Source organism: Pteropus vampyrus, unplaced genomic scaffold (genome assembly GCF_000151845.1).
Source record: "Pteropus vampyrus isolate Shadow unplaced genomic scaffold, Pvam_2.0 Scaffold20, whole genome shotgun sequence".
In the NCBI taxonomy this organism is placed as follows: Eukaryota; Metazoa; Chordata; class Mammalia; order Chiroptera; family Pteropodidae; genus Pteropus; species Pteropus vampyrus.
Genome location: NW_011888801.1, coordinates 10,037,178 through 10,058,141, shown reverse-complemented (window position 1 = coordinate 10,058,141; position 20,964 = coordinate 10,037,178). Strand labels below are relative to the sequence as shown.

At 47.9% G+C, this 20,964-nt stretch overlaps 1 protein-coding gene across 1 annotated transcript in view; it reads right to left on the bottom strand.

The window, feature by feature from the left end:
• Window positions 1–3,808: 3,808 nt before the first annotated feature.
• Window positions 3,809–20,964, bottom strand: part of CDHR1 (cadherin related family member 1) — a 52,765-nt gene continuing 35,609 nt past the window's right edge. Inside the window, exons 4-16 of the mRNA XM_011355456.2 lie at window positions 19,970–20,059; window positions 18,673–18,759; window positions 17,346–17,462; window positions 16,232–16,375; window positions 14,386–14,464; window positions 12,834–12,934; window positions 10,078–10,281; window positions 9,347–9,499; window positions 7,743–7,907; window positions 7,187–7,254; window positions 6,399–6,627; window positions 5,476–5,733; window positions 3,809–4,812 (exon numbers count right to left, since the gene is read on the bottom strand). Of these exons, the coding sequence (XP_011353758.2) occupies window positions 4,273–4,812; window positions 5,476–5,733; window positions 6,399–6,627; window positions 7,187–7,254; window positions 7,743–7,907; window positions 9,347–9,499; window positions 10,078–10,281; window positions 12,834–12,934; window positions 14,386–14,464; window positions 16,232–16,375; window positions 17,346–17,462; window positions 18,673–18,759; window positions 19,970–20,059 (2,235 nt within the window). The 3' untranslated portion in view covers window positions 3,809–4,272. The remainder of the gene's footprint in view (window positions 4,813–5,475; window positions 5,734–6,398; window positions 6,628–7,186; window positions 7,255–7,742; window positions 7,908–9,346; window positions 9,500–10,077; window positions 10,282–12,833; window positions 12,935–14,385; window positions 14,465–16,231; window positions 16,376–17,345; window positions 17,463–18,672; window positions 18,760–19,969; window positions 20,060–20,964) is intronic.

Below are 20,964 nucleotides of genomic sequence, written 5' to 3'. Positions count from 1 at the left end.
TATAGAGCAGGGCCATTTGGAACATCAGATATTATTAGGATCACATATGTGTGTATATATATAAATATATATATAATGACATGTTATTTATGCTAATGTTATTCTATGTTCTATTTAATTAATGTCTAACAGATGCTATAGTTTAAGATTCAGTTGTTATGCTCTTGGGAAACTTATCTATGTAGTGTTTTGACCATGCAATTTTAAGGTAAATGCCTTTGATTCAGAAAATATTTGTAAGCAGGGCAACTTGCTTTTAGAATGAAGCCATTGCTAGTCCCATTGCTAGGCCTCTGCTATTAGCAACCTAAGGGGGAAATTTTCTCTTTTCTCTTTTTTTCTTCTGGTTTATTAGAGCCTATATTCCTAACACTGGGAAGAGGGCCTGGCACAGATGATATACTCAGAAAATGTGCTATTAAATGAATGATTGAGCTAATGAATAAATGACTGGACCTTATTTAGCCATAGAGATGCTTTTGCACGATTTCATAATGTCATGCAGATGTTCCCAATATCACCAGCCTGTTGCTGCAAAATAAAGTCACTTGATTTATTGATCAAATTATGGTCACTTAATCCATTACCACCTCATTTGGGAAACTAGTCCCTTCAGAGCACTGCCTCCCCGCCCTCCCCCTCCAAAAGTTATTTCTGTGAATCCCCTAAGGGGTCTTCACGTCCACATGCCAGTCTGGAAGCCTTAGTCCTCACATGGCATCTTCCCCACTCTCCTGGTCCATCCTTTTGTGGCCAGGGCCTTGAAGACTATCAGGGAAGCTTCACTGCCTGCCAACATATGCCAACATCCAGGCTAGGTGGGCTGACCCTGGATTCTCTCAAAAGTTCCAGACCTCAGAGTGACCAATTCTTGAAGTCCTTAGAGAAGAGGAAACTTTGGCTCTTCCTTAGGTCTTGCCACACATTGTCAGCTGGTATCTGGGGACAGATGTTTAGTCAAGTTCCACAGGTTTTCATAGAGACAGGCTCATCAGTTCCTAACTCCTTCATAGTGTAGATGCTCAATCACAGGCTGCAGGGCTGCACAGGTCTGCAGCCCTGAGGTGCCTGCCCTGCTCTCCTCTACTTCCCTCTAGTCCACTCTACTCTCTTCTCCAGGTACTAAGGAAAGGTTCCCAGGCCTAGCAGTGGGTTAAAATATCCAGAGTTAAGGATATGTGGAGGGGTGTCCTCTCCTCCAGGACGTGATGCTCTAGCACGTAGACTATCAGCCATCCTCAAACGCCTTTTTATACAACTAAGAATAGCAATTGTTCTTCTGAGCTTGTATCAGCAGATACAAAGCTGGTGGCAGGTGTTTTACACAGACTAGTTCTTGTCATCCTTGTAGCAATGATTCTCTGTACCATGTATTAATGAGGTAAGTGTGGCCCAGGGTGGCTTTATCTCTTGCCCAAAGTTACACTTAGGTGGCAGAACCAGGATTCAGATCCAGGGCTGTCAGACGTTAAAGCATTATATTATTTCATATAATTGAAAGTCACGGTAAAAACACACACTGTTCCGCAGACTTCTTTAAGTCATCTCTGTTGATTGCCCATGGGTCTAAAACTCTATTCTTAGGGCCCAGGAGGAGGAGATCCTGCCCAATCTGTCACCCCTCCCTCCCAGCTCTTTACCTTGAGGCCTAACATTGTGCCAGTTTGTAGTCTAGGCCCTTCCCAGTGTGACCGGGCCGGCAGTTCCTTGGCCCCCATCATTCCCTAAAGCAGTGAAATCAGCCTGGCCTCACTGCCACAGGCTGGGGGTATTCTCTAACGCCAAACACATGCGCTTGTCTCTTATGTTTGGTGGTGCCCTCCTCCTCTTTCTCAGTATGGCTCATGCTTTATGAAGTATGGGACTTTCCCCATACTTCCCAGTGCAAGAGTTGCCCAGTTTCCAAGATTGGTTCTACCTTTCTCAAGTACCTGGGTTTGTCCAGGAGCCTACTCCAACACACAGAACCCAGATGTTGGCCTGAGCTTCCAGTCCAGAAGCCTTCGTAACCACTGCCCCCAAAGACAACACTGCTTATCACGTTTTTATGCCTACACCAGGCTTCCAAACTCCTGTCCTTGCTGGGCTGGGTTGGGGATAATTACTTCTAGCTCCAGATCTCAATCCTTCCCAAGCAGCCCTGCCAGGGCTTGTTCACTTGGGAGGAAAGCCCAGTCCAGGCCCATGACGTGCCACACTCAGGTAGACAAACCCTACAAACGTGCTGCTGTTAGAGGTGTCCACACGGCAATTTGAACAGCCTTCCACAGAGTTGGATCTGGAGATGGAGAGATAAATCTATCCACCAAAGGAGCCAGGAGGCTGGCTGAGCTTGGATGTGTGTCATGAAGACTAGTCTGTACAAGTCAACTAATAGGAATATCAGTAAGTAGCTGCAGATCAGTTTGGATGTCGGTTAACAGATTTTATTTACCATTTACAAAAGAGGATAATTGCATGCAAATTAGGAGGATGCTGTACTCGCTGTGGAGGGTGAAATTGGTCCAGCACAGCCTTCTCTTGAAATATGGACTGCAAAGGACCTATTTGTTCAGTCTGGGCTCCTGACTTCTTAGAGCCCATCTCTTAACAATCTCTGGGTTGGGGACCGCAGAAGCCCCAGTAAGGATCCTGCACACCAGCACATCTGAGTAACACCTCAAAGCACAGACTCAGAAATTAAGAAAACCTTATATGCATATCATCTGTTTAAATAAAATCACCGATGTATTATTCTAGAGGGGTTATTAGTGGGCAGAGGAAAATGCAACAAACTGTTATATTTTTCTCTGGGTGTTCATTTCTAGAGTTCCTTACAGCGAGTTTCCTGAAAGTCAGACAGAATCTCTTTATATTAACCACAGAGGCCTACAAGTCTTCTCTCCTGGGGGAGGTGGTCCCAGCTAGAAGACAATGCTGAGGAGTCAGGAGTCCTCAGACCAGGTCCCTCTGGCAATTGGGCGTGGCCTCTGGCAATCTCTCTTCTCTTGGCTACTTGTTTTTGTCATCTTGACAAATGGAGGTTTGGACTGGATGTGCCGCCCAGCTCTTGTGCTCTCTGATGGCAGCTGGCCAGGGCTGCACAGGGGGTGTGGTGATGGGGAGAAGGAATGGATGGAGAGGTGTGTGAATCAAAGGCAGTGCCGTCATCCAGCTCCGGATGCCGCGGATCAATGGCAGCACCCTAACCCAGCACAGCACCTCCTGGGGTACTTAGCAGAGTAGCTAAGAGGTTTCTAATACTTTCCAGAAGAGCTGCACCCCAGAGAACTGGTCTGTAAGAAAATACTTTAGATGTGTGCTGCTTTGCACTTGGTTAAAGCCCTTGTCACCACTGTTTATTTCGATCTTCATCTTGGACCTCTGCATGAGGCAAACAAGACTTACTTTCTTCATTTTACAGGAAATTACAGGGATTGAGAAAGATGATCAGAGAGTCTAAACAGCTTTCTCAAGGTTACACCACGTGCACAAAAGAGCCGGATAAAAATGGGCATCTCCCCAGATCTCAGTCTTGATATCCATCCTCCACCTGCACTGTCTCTTCACAGACTTATGATGGGACAGCTGCTTATAGAGGGGATTGAAGCCGCTCCTAATGCCTCTAGGGCCACCATTCTGACTCAAGCTTGGACATTTTCGGGCCCAGGGCAGCCCTGGTTGAGGCACCTGCCCTCACTCTTGAAAGGCCCATCTTACACCTCTGTGTCCCTGGTCTCCTGTAGGCACAGCAGAGGCCCACAGGGTCTACCCGAACACCATCCCCATCTTCCCAGTGGCTTTCAGGTACAATTCCGCAGACGGCATGTTTGCAGTGCATCTTGGCCCTTTCCTGCCGCATCTGTTCTCCCTCAGCCTGCACAGTTCACTGACCTCCAACTTTAGCCAGCACCCAACCTTTTTCTGCTCCTGCTCTTAGCTAGAGGCTTCAGGACCCAGGTTCTAGTTGGCCTTGTCACATGTGGCCGGGGACCTGCTCCTAGTCTAGGGCTGCTGAGGCCTCAGGAGGACCTGAGGGACTGTGAGGTCTGGGGTTGGTGAGTAGATGACACATAGAGCTGGCTCCTTGTTAATTCCCAACCTCTGTGGAATGGGGAGCATAGTAGCTGTGCCAAGGATCTGGGTGATAGGGAGGTATTTGCCAATCGTAGCCAGAACCAGAGAAATCCGGAGCCCTGGATACAGGGGTTACATCATTGTATAAAACAGGAGTGATCCTAAGGAGCAGAGTGGGGAGCACAGAGTGGGAAAGAGAGGGGCCACAGACACACTCTAGAAGTAAGCCTTGCTAGCTACACTCTTCTTCTCAAATTTTTGCCTGAGCTCAGAGACCAGAGCTGACTGGACAGGGCTTCCCAAGGCCTTGGGTTTGGGAGACCACTGGGGTTGAGAAGGGGTGAGTGAGCCAGAGACCGTAGGCACAGTCCAGGGGGCTGTACCTGAGCTGGGCGCCATTCCCGGTGGTGGAGGGGGAGCTGGGGCTCTGGGGGGTGGAGGGGTCCCTAGGCTGTTGTTGTTGCAGTTCTCATTGGGAGGATCCTCTTTAAGCACAAACTTGGCAGCTGCCTTGGTCTTGCTGAACTTGAGCCACTCGATGCGGACAGCGCGGGGTGCAGGGCTGGGCCGCTTGCGAAGCACACGCCGCACTGGAAGGACCTTGTTGGATTTCTTGTTGCGCCAGAAGGTGGCAGTGGAGATGAGGACGGTTATAGCCACAATGATGGCCATGATGCCGGCCAGCACACCCACAGCCTTCATGGGGTTGTCTTTGGTCTGCATCAGGAAGGCGTCAATGGGGCTTCGGGACATCATCTGGAAGAGAGAGCCACCCCTGCATCCAGCTGCTCCTGCCTGGTTCCCGGAGGACAGGGCAGGGGTTGTGAGCTCCGTTAAGCCTGATGGTTTTTAAACTTTCTGGCATCAGGCATTCCTTGAGAATCTGATGATTATTGTGGACTCCATTCCAGAAAAATGTACACAGAGAAAACACAATGTACACAATTCACCAGAAAAGAATGCACAGAGAGAGCATGATGCAAACACTCTTTTTCAGATTAAGAGCTGCATTAGCTGGACTTCGTTCTCCAGAGAGAATGAAGGATATCTCTCACCTTTGATTATGGAGGACACATCTACCCAAATGTATCAGGAATTCCTGAAGTGATGAATTTCTGCCTGACATTGAGCTGAAAACTACATGATGATTGCACTTCTGCCTTTCAACACCCATGTGAAGAAGGCATCACTATTCCCATTTCATAGGAAGGGAAGTGGAGGCCTAGCAAAGTCTAAAGTCACACCATTGATAAGTGTTGAAACTAGGATTTCAACCTGCTTCCAAAGCCTGTGTGTTTGCTAGAACAGGAGCCTTCATTAGCACTGTCTTTTAGAAGGAATCTTTCTCCCTCCGACCATGTTGCGGTGAGACCAGGGCTGGCCGTCGGACCCTCTTCTCAACCTGGGATTCATACCCACCTCAGTATCTGTGATGTCAATCTTGAGTAAGGCTGTGGTGCTGAAGGATGGGGAGCCACGGTCTTTGGCCTGCACCTCTAGGGACCATGTGTAGTCCCCGTTGGGTGTGATATTGTGCAGGGCATCCAGGGAGCGGATGGAGTTCTTGAGTCGAATCTCCCCCGTGTGTGCATCGATGTCAAACACATTGGCTGGCTCTGAGCGGGTGATGGAATAGTCCACCAGGTTGTTGGGCTCCTCTGCATCCTGGTCTGTGGCCTGTGCACAGGGAGGGACACAGATAGTTGAGCTTCCAGGACAATAGTTATGTACTCTAGTTAAACCAATATGTCATATGGAGCTTGCTGGGTTATGGGAAATGTTTCTGATCCTATTGAGTATACTGGAGTTGGAAGAGAAATTGAATGTGTGCCCTGCTATGTGCCAGGGTGTGTGCCAGGCCATCTATGTGTATTACGTTTTTCCATTCCCAGAACAGTCTAGGGAGTAGGTATTGCTGAAAAACAAAAGTTTGGATACTAAGTGACTTGTCTAAGGATAGATAGGTAGAAGAAAGGGAGCTGGGATTCAAAGTCAAGTCTGCAGGGTTTTAGAGTCTATGCTTTTCTGCACTGGGAAGACAGTGTAGTTCAGTGGGAAATGTGTTGCTTTGAAATCAGACTGACCAGCTATGTGAACTAAAGTAAACCAACACTTAACCGATCTGAGGGTCAATTTTTTGTTTTGTAAAGTGGCAATAGTATCTTCTTTTCAGGGCTATTTCTGAGTTGAGGTGGGGTTGGGAATATATAAAGTATCTTAGACACCCTGGCCCAGAGTGAGAATCCAATACGTTTTCTTTTAAAATAAATTCTTATGCTACACTGTCTCTTATAGCCGCTAGACAAGGCTTTTAGGGGAGCTTACCTGTCTTGGAAGCCTACCTCAATTTTCACTGGGGACCCCAGCACCATTGTCTTCTCTTGGATTCTCTTTCCAAACTGGGGGTAGTGGTCATTGACATCTAGCAGAGTGACGAACACCTCAGCCAGGCTGTACCTGCCCTCCATGTCCTCTGCTTTCACATAGAAGTTGAACCTGGCAGTGGCCTCAGCATCCAGGCTGGCCCAGGGCTGGGTGTAAATGATCCCAGTAGATGGATGTATCAGGAAGCTGCTGGGCACAGAGAGCTCAGACAGGGGTGTACACAAGGACATGCACATGCACATGTGTGCACACACATGGATGCACACGTCACACGTGCCTGCAGTAATGAGCTGCCTTTAGGAAGTGGCAGTAGTGCATTATGCAGCTCCTCTAAGGTGTCCCAACTGCTCCTATCCCCTACCTTGCAGTGTGACTGAGGGAGGCAGGTCTACCCATCTACTTACTCATCTTCCAAAATTGAACTTAACAACCTGAGTCACAGTCCTTCCCTTTCCTCCTATGGCCTGCCCCTCCCTAGCCCAGCACTGCTTACCTGGCTCCTGAGGTCCTGGATCCTAACTCCAGGCCATCTTGATGACCCTTTCTCTCTCAGATCCCAGCATCTCACGGAGTGTGTCCCCAGTGCTTCTGCCTCAGGCTCTCCACTTCTTCCTTCCACTCCTTGCCCCTATGTTTGCCTCCCTGTCCTTTCCAGTTTCCTCCTGCCTTTGGCATAGACCCTATCCCCCCTCAGCCTCCCAAATTCCTTGCCCAACGCCTTGTCTAGGATTTTGGATCTACTTACAGGTCTGCCCCAGACCCATAGATGGAGTATTTGACTTCACCCCAGGGACCTGTGTCTGGATCCACAGCCTGGAAGAGAGAAAGCTCCTAGTGGCATCTGCCTTTTTGTCTGGGCATGTTGGCAGCTCATGTGTCTGAGGGTTGTTTCCAATGGCAAAACAAGAGATTTTAGGGTTTGCCAAACTGGGGAAAACTGATATGGATGCCTGTCCTGGAGACCTAGTTTTCTGCTCAGGAGGTGTCCAGTGTTGGAGGAACCAAAAGGTATAGATCTGGAAGGCATGTATTCTTCCTTTGTAAATGAGAAAGGGAAAGGAGGTAAGTCCTGTGCCCTGAGCTTGGGATTCACACTTATAGTCCCATAAGGTTCTGTTATCTTCATTGTATAGAAGGGAAAAACAGGGGCTCACAGAGGGCATGTAGCTTGTTCAAGGACACAGCTAATAAGAGTGGGCTTTGCAATTCAAACTGAAGTCCAAGTTTGTCTGACTTCATAAGGTCCCCTTTGGTGGGGCTTCCAACTCCACCCTCAGTCCTTGGGCCAGTCCCCAACCTACTGTGACAGCCACCACGTTAGAGCCCCCCGGGGCATTCTCAGGGATCCTGGCAATGTAGTAGTGAGAGGTGAACTTGGGGACATTGTCGTTGGTGTCCAGGAGCTGGATCACTACATCTGCTGTGGAGCTGAACTTTTCTGGGGTGTTCACTTCAATGGCCAGGAGCTGGAGGAGGAAGGAAAGCGAGGACTTGTTTGGGTGGCAATCACCCTGCAGAGAACCTTTCTACTTCCCGTCTCAGCCCTAGACCAGCGCCTACCTGCCTCTTCTCACTTCTTACTCTCAGCTGCTATTCTTGTTACCACCTGCAGGGGCACCTGTAAGGCCTTCCATCATTTCTCCCCACTGACTTGCAATGCCAGCTTTCTTATAGTTCCCAATTGCATGCCAGCCAGTTTCTTTTGTTGCACACATTTGAATATTCTTTTTTAGTTCCAATTTTAAAATTAATTTTTCTTTATGACATAATCTAATATTTTTTAGAGCAAGTTCCTGACTAATATTCTTTTTAAAAATTTTCTTATAGGTTTATTTTTCCAGATAAAAACCAATGTAATTGTGTCAAGTCCCCTCACCATCACCCTGAAGAAAATTCTAAGCAAGATTTAATTGAGGTGGCATCGAATTCCTTATTAAAGAGAATTTGCATTTTTAATAGAATACGCCTATACATTTCTTGTCTTCTTTATATCCCTTTGCTAAATTTTTGCATTTTTTTTGTCATTTAGATGCTGCATGTTTCTTGTTATGGTAATTCTTAGGAATTTCATCTGTCATTTGTCATTGTAAAAGAGAATCTTTTATTACTTTATTCTCATTGCTATTTTTTTCGTACATAGGAAAACTATTAGATTTTGTGTATTAACTTTGTAACCAATCACGTTAATCACTTTGCTACTTCTAATAGTTTTTCAATTTCTCCAAGATTTTTTTCTAAGCAAACAATCACATCACCTAAACATAATGATAATTTGTCTCTTTCTTTCTAATGTTTATACCTCTTACTTTCATTATATTTCCAGGGATAATGTATAAATAATAGCGGTGAGAGCAGGCATCCATGTCTTGTTCTTGAATTCACAGAATACTTTTAGAATTTCGTTTTTAAGAATGATGTTGGTTATCGATGTGTATAATTTTAAATAATTATAACAATTTAAATAATAGCAATGAAGAATTTATTTTTCCTTTTTATTAAAATATATTATTTATATGTTTATGTATAATAGGCATCGTTTATATGTTTACAATTTTAAATAATTATAAATACAAAGGAGTATTTTTTTCATCTTTCATTAAAACTTTTTTTCAGAATAGATGGCAGATATCAAGTGTATATGAGAAGAACATTTATCTTGACAATTAAATAGTTTTTCTTTCTCCATCTATTAACACAGCACATTATATATTGATAGTTTCCCTTCGAACCCTCATTGCATTCCTGGGGATAGCTGTAGTTTAGAAGCCGGAGCTCAGAGAGGCAGCGCGAGCAGTGGGAAAAGGTTCCCCATATTAGCAGGAGGGGCAGGGGGTGACAAGAGACTCCTCGGGAATGAGTCCAGGTGCTGGGATCCCCATTCAGGGCAGTGCAAAGCATCACTTACCTTGAAGGTTAACACTTTGAACTTTTCAAAATCAATGGCGGCTGAGTTTTCCACAATGATCGTGACTTGGGCTTCATTCAGGACCGTCTGAGGGACCACTCGGAAGATGCCCCCGGGTCCCACCAGCCGCAGGTTGAATTTGGCATTGGCTCCCTGGGCAACAGAGTTTGGAGAGAGGAAACAAGGAGGACAAAGGAGAATAGAAATTCATTATATAGTCCTGCTAAGTGAAGAGACTTCGTATGCCCTTAACCTTGGAGGTAAGCATTATTATTTTTTTCTATAGGTGAGATGATCAAGGTTCAGAAAGATTTAGCAGGCTATGAAGACTACACAAGGGAAAAAACACATAGGCCTAGCACTGTGTTGGGCATAGAGGCAACAGGACACATTTTACAAACACCTGTCGGGCAGGTCAGATGTAGAGGTGCTTTTGTTTGACTGGTTTTTACTTTTTAAATGATTGCGAATGTCTTTAGGCCAAGCAGATATTCTTTGGTTAGTTATCCTCTCTCTCTCTCTCTTCCTGTCTCTCAATCTCTCTCTCTCTCTCTCTCTCTCTCTCTCTCTCTCTCTCTCTCTCTCTCTCTCTTATACCCCCTTGTTTTATTCATTTTGTGACCCATCAGGCCCCTTGTGACATAAGCAGTGAAGGCTGATGCAGACTAAGCTTTGGGACCTTGGCCCCATATAATTTAGAGGAAGACAGGATGTAGGGCAGGGCCACACACCTGGTCCGAGTCGTTGACGGTGATCTTGAGGCCCCGAAGAATCTCCCCCTGAGGCGGGTGCTCGTACATGGACAGCTCAAATCTGTTCTGGGGTCCACTCTCTCCATAGAATGTAGGCGGATGGTTGTTGAGGTCCACGATCCTGATGGTGACTGGGACCATGGCCTGAGCAGCTGGGCTCCCTGCAGAGCTGACTTCAGTCACCTAGGATAGGGACAAGTGGCTCTGGTTGTGTGACAGGCTGACTCCAAGGTGGCTCCAATGATCTCCACCTCTTGGTATTCATTCTTGAGTAATTCCTTCTCCTTAAATGTGGCCTGACCTGGTGACTTGCTTCTAACTGATAGAATATGGCAAAGATGATGAGATATCACTTAGTGATTAGATTATAAGAGATTCTAACTATCGTCTTTTAACAGACTCTTGCTGGCTTTGATGAAGCAAGCAGCTGTGGTAGAATGCCCATGTTTCAAGGAACTAATGGTGACCTCTAGCCAACACTCAGCAAGGAACTGAGGTTCTGAGTCCAACAGTAAATGAGGAAATGAAATCTTGCCAATAACCATGTGAGCTTGGAGAGTACTCTTTCTTCAGTACAGCCTTCAGTGAGAACCCAGTCCAGGCTGACAACTGGATGGCAGCCATTTGAGATTTTGACATTGAGGACCTAGCTAAGCTGAGTCTGGATTCCTGACCCACGGAAAATTCAAGATACACATGTGTGTTTTTTAAAGCCACTAAGTTTGTGGTAATATATTATAACAGCCATAGGAAACTAATACAGTGCTGGTACTAATCCTGCTTAGCAGATGAGGCACAGAGGGGCGAAGAAGTCACCTGGCATCACAGCTAGTGAGTAGCAGATGTGTCTAATTCTTTAACCAGTGCTTTCTCTACCTCACCACACAGCTCCCTCTTTGCAGTCAGACATGGATTCAAACCCTAGCTCTACCACGTTCTGTCCTTGTGTCCATTGACCAGGGAGAGGCTACAAGGAGGAAGGTGTGGAGATGCAGCAATAAATGACTAATACAGGTTGCAAAGCCAGGGCCGAGAGTCCATAGGCACCTCAAGAAGCATGTGGCAAATACCATATGAGCCCCTTCAAGGACTTCCTTCCTTTTTGGTCTATAAACACACTCTTGTCTTACCTATCCTAAAATTTCCTTCCCCGGACCCCAGTCTGTAACACTCTACCTGTTTCTTAACTCTCCTTTCTTAGAAGCCTATACCTGCTGTCTTCATTTCATACTTCACATCAATTCTCAGACCATCCCTAGTTCAGATACTTCACATTGACTTCCATGTAGCATGTGGCCCTGCCATTCTCTTTTACCTTTCCTAGAGCTCTATGCCCTCGGCTAATGCGACTGCTCTCTGCAGGTTCCCCTCAACCTCTGGGATATCTCCTCCACGTGCTCCTCCTTCTTCCTCACCCTAAACCTTAGATGTGCCCGCAGCTGTGTACTTGGCCTACGGCTCCTCTCTCCCCACAGCCATACTCTGGGTGATTTCATTCCCTCTCATCCTTTAACAGCTACCTGTATGTTTGTACTCTCTCCTCTAAATTCTAAATCTGTATACCCAGGTTTGGATGTTTTAACTTGAATGTTCCTGAAGCACCAAAATTCATCATGCCTGTCCTATCCAATTTGCCTCCTTCGGCATGGTATCACCCTAAGCTCATCCATCTCTCTCTTTCCCCCGACGCCTCATAGCCAGTTGACTGCCACATTCTGTGGAATCTGCTTCCTTCATATTTTGTGATTTGTCCGCTTTTGCCATTCCACATCCCCTCATCTCCATGGGTCCTCTTCGCCTGTCGCCTTTTGGCTGATGGCACTGCCCCCTTGCCTGTTGTCTTTTTCTCTCCAAACCCAAGTCAGTACCAGTATTTTCAAATGCTAGGCTGGCGCTGGTGCCAGAATCACCTGGGAGCTCAAAACATGCAGAGTTCTGGGTTCACCTCAGCCACTCTGGGTTCCCACTCCCAGGAGTGGGTTCTAGAAATCTTCATTTACCATGCTCTCTGAACTTGAGAACCCCCTTGTCTAGTGAGCAGCCGGCATGAGCTTTTTGACATGACTCTAATCCTGCTCAAAACATTTCAATGGCTCTAGTGCCCTGGGGTAAGAGCAGCTACATAATTTTCAGGCCCAGTGAAAAGTGAAAATATGGGGCCCCTTGTTCAAAAATTATTAAGAATTTCAAGATAGCAAGAGCAGAGCATTTAACCCCAGCATGGGACCCTTCTAACCGTGGTCCTTGTCCATGAAGCTGGCCTTGCTCCAGGGAAAACCCATATCTGGTATTCAGGGCCATGGCTCCTCTGGCCCCAGCCCTGGAATCCAACCATTCCTCCATCTACATGTTGCCCATGGACATTTTGCTCCAGTCCTACTTGATTCCTTGTCTCCCTAGTATATTATGTGCCCTCGCCTCCAGGGTGGCTCTTTGCACTTTCCTAGCTTGGAAAGACTCCACTCCACCTCCACCCCACAAGCACTCCCCTCCACCAGTCTCCACCTGTTGGGTCCTACCTGTGCTCAAGACATAGATGCCTCAGTCCTACCTTCTCCTGCTTTGTTACAGCTCTCTGCTTGTGAATGTACATCTTTCTGTCACCAGAGGCTTAGTGTGCATTTGCTGCAGCCTTCACACAGGCTACCTGAGGTAGCCCCCTCCTCAGACTGTGAGTTGGGAGCTGGCCCTTCTGGGGCCAGACGGCAGGGAAGGCCAAGCTAGAGGGAAGTTACCTGTACATGCAGTTCATACACCTCTCTCCGGAGCTGAGCAGGGCTCTGTGTGACGGAGATGGCTCCAGAAGTCTCATTAATTTCGAAGGCTTCATCACTCCCTGTCACAGAAGAGAAATGCACCCTGCAGTTCTGACTAGGGCCACAGGAGGGCACAGGAGAGTTGTGCCAGGTAGGGTGCCATATGTTCCTCAAGCATTATCTCACTGAAGTCTCCAGTATAGAATGTAATTCTATCATCCATATCTTGCCAATGAGGAAACTGAGTCTCAGAGGGGCTAAGTAACTGTGTCCAAGGTTACAAAACAAGTGCAGAGCTGGGATTTGAACTCACTTCTATCTGGCTCCCAGATTCCATAGTACTTAGCTTCTCTTATGTATTGTGTGTGAGTGTGCGCACATGCGTGTGTGCATGTGCGTGTTGGAAAGAAAAAGAGAGGAAGGGAGAGATTCAGAGGAAGGGAGACAAGGAAGAAGAGAGAGAGAAGGGAAGGGAGGGAGGGCAAAACAAAAACAAAAACAAAAAATAAACAAACAAACAAACAAAAAAAACAAAAAAAACCAAAGCAAGAAGAAGAGGAAAGAGACTAGAGAAGCGAAAAGGAGAGTCCAGAAGAGAGAAGAGAGGGGTGCTTGGTGATTGTGTAAAGGTTTGAAGTGGTGGTGGGGAGGGAAGGTAGTTGAGGGCCTGTGTTCCTAGAAAAAGGAGGCTGTGTGTGATTGTTGGCATGTTTGTTCATGAATGAGCTGCTGAAGGGGGAAGTGTGCACCAGGCATTCTCCATTGCCTCCTCCAACCGTGGCCCTAGCAACCCTCCTAGCAACCCTCCTAGGGCCAGGGTTGGAGGAGGCAATGGCGTCTGAGTGAGAGTATATAGACATATGCATGTCTGGGTTCAGACGTTAGGTGTGATGGCCCCACTGAGAGGCCTGGCCCTGTAGGGACTATCCACTGAATGCTGCAGAGCCCACCCCAGGGCTGGCCCTACTCGCTAGCTGTTGCTCAGTTGTGGAAAGAGCATAGACTTGGAGTCAGCAGCCTTAAGTTCAAACCCAGTGGGAACTTGAGATGCCCATTTAGCTTCTCTGAGCCTCGGTTTTTCATCTATATGTAGGACTAGTACTAAGGAAATGCCATATCATCATTACATTTAATTCATTTAACTCAAGTATATGTTTGAGGCCAAAACATTTTTAAAAATTAGAAAAAAACATAGCGATTTAAAGAACATAAGACATGTTGCCACCCTTCCTTGTCAATAAGCATATGCCCAGGGTGAAGGGAATATAAATCTGTGACACTCGATATGCTCCCCCACCCAATGCTTTTACCCTTGTCACAGGACATAATGACAAGTGGGGGTCAGAGGACATGCCCATGGAGACTTGCTGCCTGATGGAGGGACCCAGCCTCTCCTCTTTATACATCTTGTGCTTCTGGCCCTATAGAGGAAACTAGGACTCAGAGAGGTTGAGGAACCTTGCTTTGGTCACCCAGGGAGTCAGAGTTGCTGCCCAGTGATGGCCTGTCCCCAAAGTTGCCCCAGACTCACCATTCATGAGACTGTATAGAATGCGGTTGGGTTTGCCCCGATCTCCATCCATGGCGACCACCGTCAGTACCTCCGAGCCCTTGGGGTAACAGGAACAGCTGCTTGAGGCTCATTGGTGAGGTGAGGACTCTCCCCTCCTCTGACATTGCCCCTATCATGGAAGGGCGGTGCTGCCCCACTCAATCCCTGCTCTGTGGGAGCTCAGAACACCCACTGGCCTTCCGGGGCTGGAGGGACAGCCTGAGCCCCGCTGCTCCTCATCCACAAGGGTTGGCATGTGGGCTGCCCAGGGATCCTCGGGCTTCACACATCTTACACTGCCTCTTTTCCCACATATCAGACTCAGCCCTTACATCTACTGTTCCCACCCTTCAGCTTCACTCCTTCTTCCTCATCTATTTTTTGCCTTTAGAGGTGTGGAGAAGGAGAGGTAAGAAATTGGTGGGAGAGGGGCCCGTACAGAGCAGGTCCAATGCATTTTTTCCTGTGGCCCTGGAGTGCTGTTTGAAGGGTTTGGGCAGGGGTGCCACAACTAGACAAATCCTGTTCTGCCTTGGCCTGCCACCCTCTTCTAAGCTTCCCACTCAGGTCTTTCTCCCTGGCCTATCCGTACTCGGGCCGCTTCCTGACTGTCAAGTGCTGCCTCTTCTCCCCTCAGCACCTCCCTCCACCATTAGCTCCTCAGCAGGACAGGGCAGGCCTACCCCTGCCCCATCTTGCTGCCCTCCACCAGGGCAGCCCAGCATTTCTCTCCCCCTTGCTCTAGGCTCATCTCCACCATTCAGCTGCCATCTCTGGAAAGGTATTATTTTAGCTTGGGCCAGCATGCAAATGGTCATTAGTAAGTGTTTTTCATCATTTTACAAAGTTGGGAATAATCAGAAACCAGGGAAGTGAACATTGAGAATGCAATTCAATTCTACAGAGAGTTCTTGAGCCATGGTCATGTAAAGTCTGGTTCTGGCTATATCTCTCTTCAGGGAGTTCACGCTCTGGCAGGGGCGTCCTGTGAATACATGGGTGCATACCAAGGAAGGGTGGACTCATGGAATGGGTGTACCTAGTGTGAGAGCAGAGAGGCAGAACTCTCATCTCAACCAAAGGTGTCAGGGGAAGCAGTGCCTGGGCGAGGGACATCAGGCCCACGGGCACGTTTCAGGCAGAGGGACAGGGGCTGAGTGGCAAGACGGGCTGGGGTAGATAGAGGACAATGAGGGCTCATGGGTGGAGGGGCAACTGGCCCTCAGGTGCCAGGCCAAGGAATGGAACCTTTCCTGAGAGGCCTAAAGACGAGTGCAGTAGCCCAAACACTGGCATCAGGGACTGCACGGACGGGGAGAGAGCTGAGGCCAGCCTTCGAGCTGAGCCCATGTGATGTCTACCAAGGGTCGTGCTGGTTCAGCAGCAAATTCTGGGAGAACTACTGATCCAAGGGGCCCCAGGCTACAGAGTTGGGGCTGGAGAGGCACAAAGGCACTTCACCTCCTGTACAAGATGTAGGAAAGGCCCTACCCAAAGGCTGTCAACTACCTTCCAGCCTCTCTTCTCAGCGCTTCTGAAAGGCCAACCTTGCAGTTGGTCTGGGATGTGTTTCAATGAGGGAAGAAATGCCTGGTACAGTCTTGGCACCCAGTAGGTGCTCCACCACAAGCACCTGCTTCCTCTTCCTTATGCTTCTGGAGGCAAAAAGACCTGAGCCTAAGTGAGTGCTGAGGCGGCTTCTGTGTGAGGAGGGTGGCCTAGGGCTGAGCCCAGCCATCACCAGCAGGGGAATCTCGGGGCAGTGTGAAGGGCAGGACAGAAGGCACCAGGAAGGGACACTGGGCCGAGGGGTGAAGCCACCCACCGGAACAGTGTCCTCGTACACATAGCCATAGTAGGGTATGCCCACGAAGACAGGGGCCGTGTCCTGCACATCCTCCACGTTGACTGTGACCATGGTGGTGGCTGAGAACACCACATCAGCCCCTCGCAGCCTCCCTCCGCCATCCTGGGGAAGAATCAGAGAGTGAAGAGAGTTTGGGGTCTAGAGGCAGACAGACTTCGGTAGAATCTGCCTCCTGCTACTTACTGGCCACAGAGCCAGCTACCCTCTCTGTGTCTGTCTGCTTCTATGTCACTGAAGATAATTCTCCTCTCATAGGAATGTTGGGAAAATTAAACAAGATGATGCGTGAAGGTCTTCAGTCAGTGCCTGGTATGTAGTAGGCACTTAAAAATGGTCTTTTGGAAATAGGCTTAGTTTTCTTTCCAAGAAAATCATGTTGGACAAGTGGCAGAGGAGGGAATCAGAGCCATTTCCCCTCCCACCCAGGAACCACAGGTGCGGCTGTCTCAAGACTCCTGGAAAAGGCTGGACTGGAATGGCCTGTAGCTAACATGTGATCAGCAAGGGACTTTCTGGAGAATTAAACACTAAGCCTGGAGGACTGAGGTTTCCTGTCCCCAGGGGGAAGAGGAGACACTTTGGCTGGGCCCCTGCTGAGTTACTGGTCCCACACCACCGCAGTTTAGAAGCATGAGGAATTTAGTTAAGCCTCAGGGGTGGATTGATGTGGAAACTGATGCTCAGAGAGAGTAACTGGTCACAGACAGAGGAAGTGGTGGGGTGAGCAAGACTGGGAGGTGCCCAGAGGCCAGGTTGTGGGGGATGTAATGGGGCATGAGTCTCTAGGCCATGGCCACCTGATCCAACAAAGGGGAAGCTGGCCTGTCAGTCTTGAGGAGGTGTGTACCATCTCCCAGGAGGGAATATGCTCTCTCCAGCCCACAGATGCCAGCCTCCCTGAAGAATATGTCCATATCTGGGCAAGGTCCACTCAACATAGATTCTGAGCAGAATCATACCTCTGCTCTTCATACTTCATTATAGAACCTGACTCTGTTCCAATCTAAGAGTGGCTTCCTCTGACAAAGGCTGAAAAAAGACTGGATGCTCCCCATTTCTCCCTCTCTATTACCTTGGCAACCACGGTGACGAAATGGGCCCGAGCCTTCTCATAGTCCAAAGTGGTCCCAGCCCTGAGGCGCAGTACACCGCTGTGGTGGTCCACGGCAAATTTGGTGGACTGCATATTCTGTAAGAGTGAGGGGCAGGATGGGCCTTGGGGAGGAACCCTGGCCAGCTCCAGAATGCCTACTCTGCTTGCTGAAAAGGGATCTTCACTGTCCTTGGTCACAGGTACTCTGGTTTGGAGCTGAGGTTCAAACTTCAGGACACTCAGCCTTTCTAGTTCTCAGGGTCCTCCTTCCTAGGGCTCTGGGCTTCCCCTCCCACTGCTTCAGGGAAACCAAGGAGTTCTCTTCTAGCAGAGCCATAGCTCTTCTCTCGGCTCAGCTAGAAAACAATTGGGCCAAACTTTGGGCTAAGCTCTGGCCTGGAGGTTCCAGCAGGTAGAAATATCAGCAGAGTGCTCTAACTTAGAGGGTGAGATCTTCAAATTCCACCAAGTTAGTGGCCAGTCCTAAGCAGCATCTGGTGCAGGAGATGATCTGCAATCTAAAACAGAGTTCTTGTGTATCAGGAATTCAGTGAAGATGTGCTCTTATTTTTTCCATTTTACATGTGAGGGAACTGAACTGAGAAAGTTAGATTATGGGTCAAAGGCCCCACAAGTGGTAAGTCGTGGGATCACTCCAGTATTCCTGGAGCCCAGGGAGTTTCTCCAGAACCTGTGTTTTTAACCACCAAGCTGCACTGCTTTGAAAATTGTGAGAGCAAGTGAGTAAATGTGGAGAGAAGAGGAAATGTTACAGAAATGGCAGCCATGTGAAGGGCAACTGGTTCCTGGGAAGCCCAGGGAGAGGCAGGAGGTAGAGGGAGGGGTTTTGCCTTTGACAGGGTGGGTAGGATGGACGGGGTGGGGTGGGGGCATCATAGCTCTGTTCCTTCTGAGAGCTGCCCATTCTGCCCTGTTTCCTATTGACAATTCTAGGCCCAAACAGCTTTCTTCCACCCTGAGTGGGTGCAAAGTGCCCAGGCCTTCTCCTGGGGAAGGGATGGAGATGGGGAGCTGAGAGTCCTGGAGATCTGGGAGAGGGAAGCAGACCAACTCATAGAGAGCCAGTCAGGGGAAGACAGCTTCCATTCAGGCCCCTCTCATGTCCCCACCTGTCTGTTCTACCTCTGCATTTACTGAGACCTTGTTAAGAGCCAATGTGGCATCTCTGACAATCTTTGGGAATAGTAGAGGCACTGACCTAAGGGCCTTGGTGATTGAGGTGGGGGGCAGCCAGGTGTCCCCTCTAGCTTGGGCCTCTGGTTATGTACTGTGTGCTCTGCCTTACCTGTAGGAAGTAGGTGACGCTCCCTCCAGAACCTGTGTCCTTGTCCACAGCATGGACCTTAAAGATACTGCTCCCAGCAGGTGTGTCCTGAGGGGTTATATAGCCATAGGGGGGTCAGTCCTGGGGCAGTGACAGAATGCTCAGGGAACTGGGAGTATGGAGGGCCATGGAAAGGTGGGTTCAGGGGGAGTGAAGGGTTGAAAGAAGTGGAAAGGTGGTGATTAACCCAGGGAGCCCCCAAAAGGGAGAGGAGCAGTGACAGAGGAGACACATCAGAGTGGGCACAGGAAAGCAGAAAGAGAAAGAAAAGAACAAACAGACATCCTCTCTCTGAAGATGCCCTCAAGGAGAGAATGAAAAAAACTAAGACTCCAAATGATAAAGGGTTTAAATACGAAATGATAACAGGGTTAATAAACACGGACATGTTCAGCATTACCAGGAATCACATATATTCAGTTTAGAGCCAGAATGAAATATCTTTCTCCTACTGAAATAGTAAACATTAAAAAATTCGAGAATCTCCAGTGTTAGTGTCAGACAGGGAAACAAACCCTCTCCTACATCCTGGGCAAAGATCAGATTGGTATCATTCTGGAAAAGGAATCTGGTAAAACCTCACAGGCTTTTGAAGTGATAGTTTTAAATCTTGGAATGTATCTTAAGGAAATAATTCTAATTTGAGAAAAGGAACTTTTATATTCAGAATTTGATGTTTCTTATGACAGCAAAAATTTAAAGTATCTTAAATATCCAAACATAAGAGAACAGTTCCATAAATGATGGAATGTTCATTTAACAGAAGCTAATAAAATGATAGTTACACAAACTTTACAATTAATGGGGGAAATGCTTATGCTAAAAATTAAGTGAAAAACAGTGTACAGAAAGCATATGCTTAGTATAGTCGCAGCTATGTAAAACAAAATAAATCCGATAATCACAAAATGACTAGAAATAAATAGACCAAAATTTAACAATATCATCTCAAGATTTTGATACCTTTTTTCCTGCTTTTCTATATATTTCACATTTCCACAATAAATGTACATTTTGATTATAATGGAAAATAGTAAATGAACAATTCTTCAGAAGAAAAATGAATGTGTGAGAGGATGGCAATGGAGGTGGAGGGGAGGACATGAAGGACAGCTCTCTCATGGGTACAAGTGATGGAGAGGTGCTCTGCACTCTGATGCACGTTCCCCTTGGCCAGGTCATAGCAGGCAGCCCCAGAAGGCAGACCATAGGTCTGGGATGGGAGTGTATCGGCCTTGCCTAGTGGCCCCTCACTCACCTCAGGAATCTGGACGATGTAAGGCTCTTGGATGAACCTGGGCGCCTCATCATTGGCATCAGTCACCAGGATCACGACTTTTTCTGCCACCTGAGAAGGGGCAAAGGGGACAGGAGTTGAGGCAGCGAGACCTTCTGGTCAATAAAGGGACAGTGGCCCCTAATGCCCGAGGTATATGTCTCTACCTATCCTCATTCCCTCCCTCCTCCCTTCCTTCTTCGATTCATTTATGCAACAAATATTAAGCAAATACTTAGTGCCAAGCACTATGTTCCATCCCAGGGACAGAAGACACAATCTAATGTGTATTTTGCAGGATGAGGTGGCAGAGCTAAGATTGGCATATAAAAGAATGGTGATTATATTACTCAGGGTGATAGCAGTGGCATGACAGGCACCGAGGGCAGGGCCCCTGCACTGCATGACTCCATGGCCTAGGTAAATGCATCCCTTGTGGCTATGGGTGCACAGTGCAAGAGGCTGCATCCAGAGGCTCCCAGAAGAGGTATCTAACTGGACTCTGGTGGTGGATGGCAGTGAGTCTTCGCAAAAGAGTGAGAATTAAGCTCTGAAGCAGTTTGTCAGATGGGAGAGGGAAAGAGGTGAAGGAGCAACACGTACAAAGGCAAAGAGAGTGAAAAGCAAGGTGAGTTCAGAGAACATAAGTAGATTTATAGCTAGATGGTTGGAGGGTGAATGTGGGAGAAAATGTGGGCAAGGAAGAGAGTGTCTGATTGGGACAACCTGAAGGCCAGACTGAAGCTTGGGTTTCATCCTGAGGGTGCCGAGGGTCAGCTGTTAGTGCTTTCTAAGCTGGGCTGTGGTCAGGCCTGTGTACCACAGTGATGGTTCTGGCTGAGTTTGGAGGTGGATTGGGGTCAGAGAGCCTGTAAGTAGGGGAGCCCCTGCGATTATCAGGGAAGCACTGATGGGGGCCTGGGGTAAAATGGTGACTGTGGGGAAGGACGTAAGGGAGAAGCTGGGGTCTGGGTGCC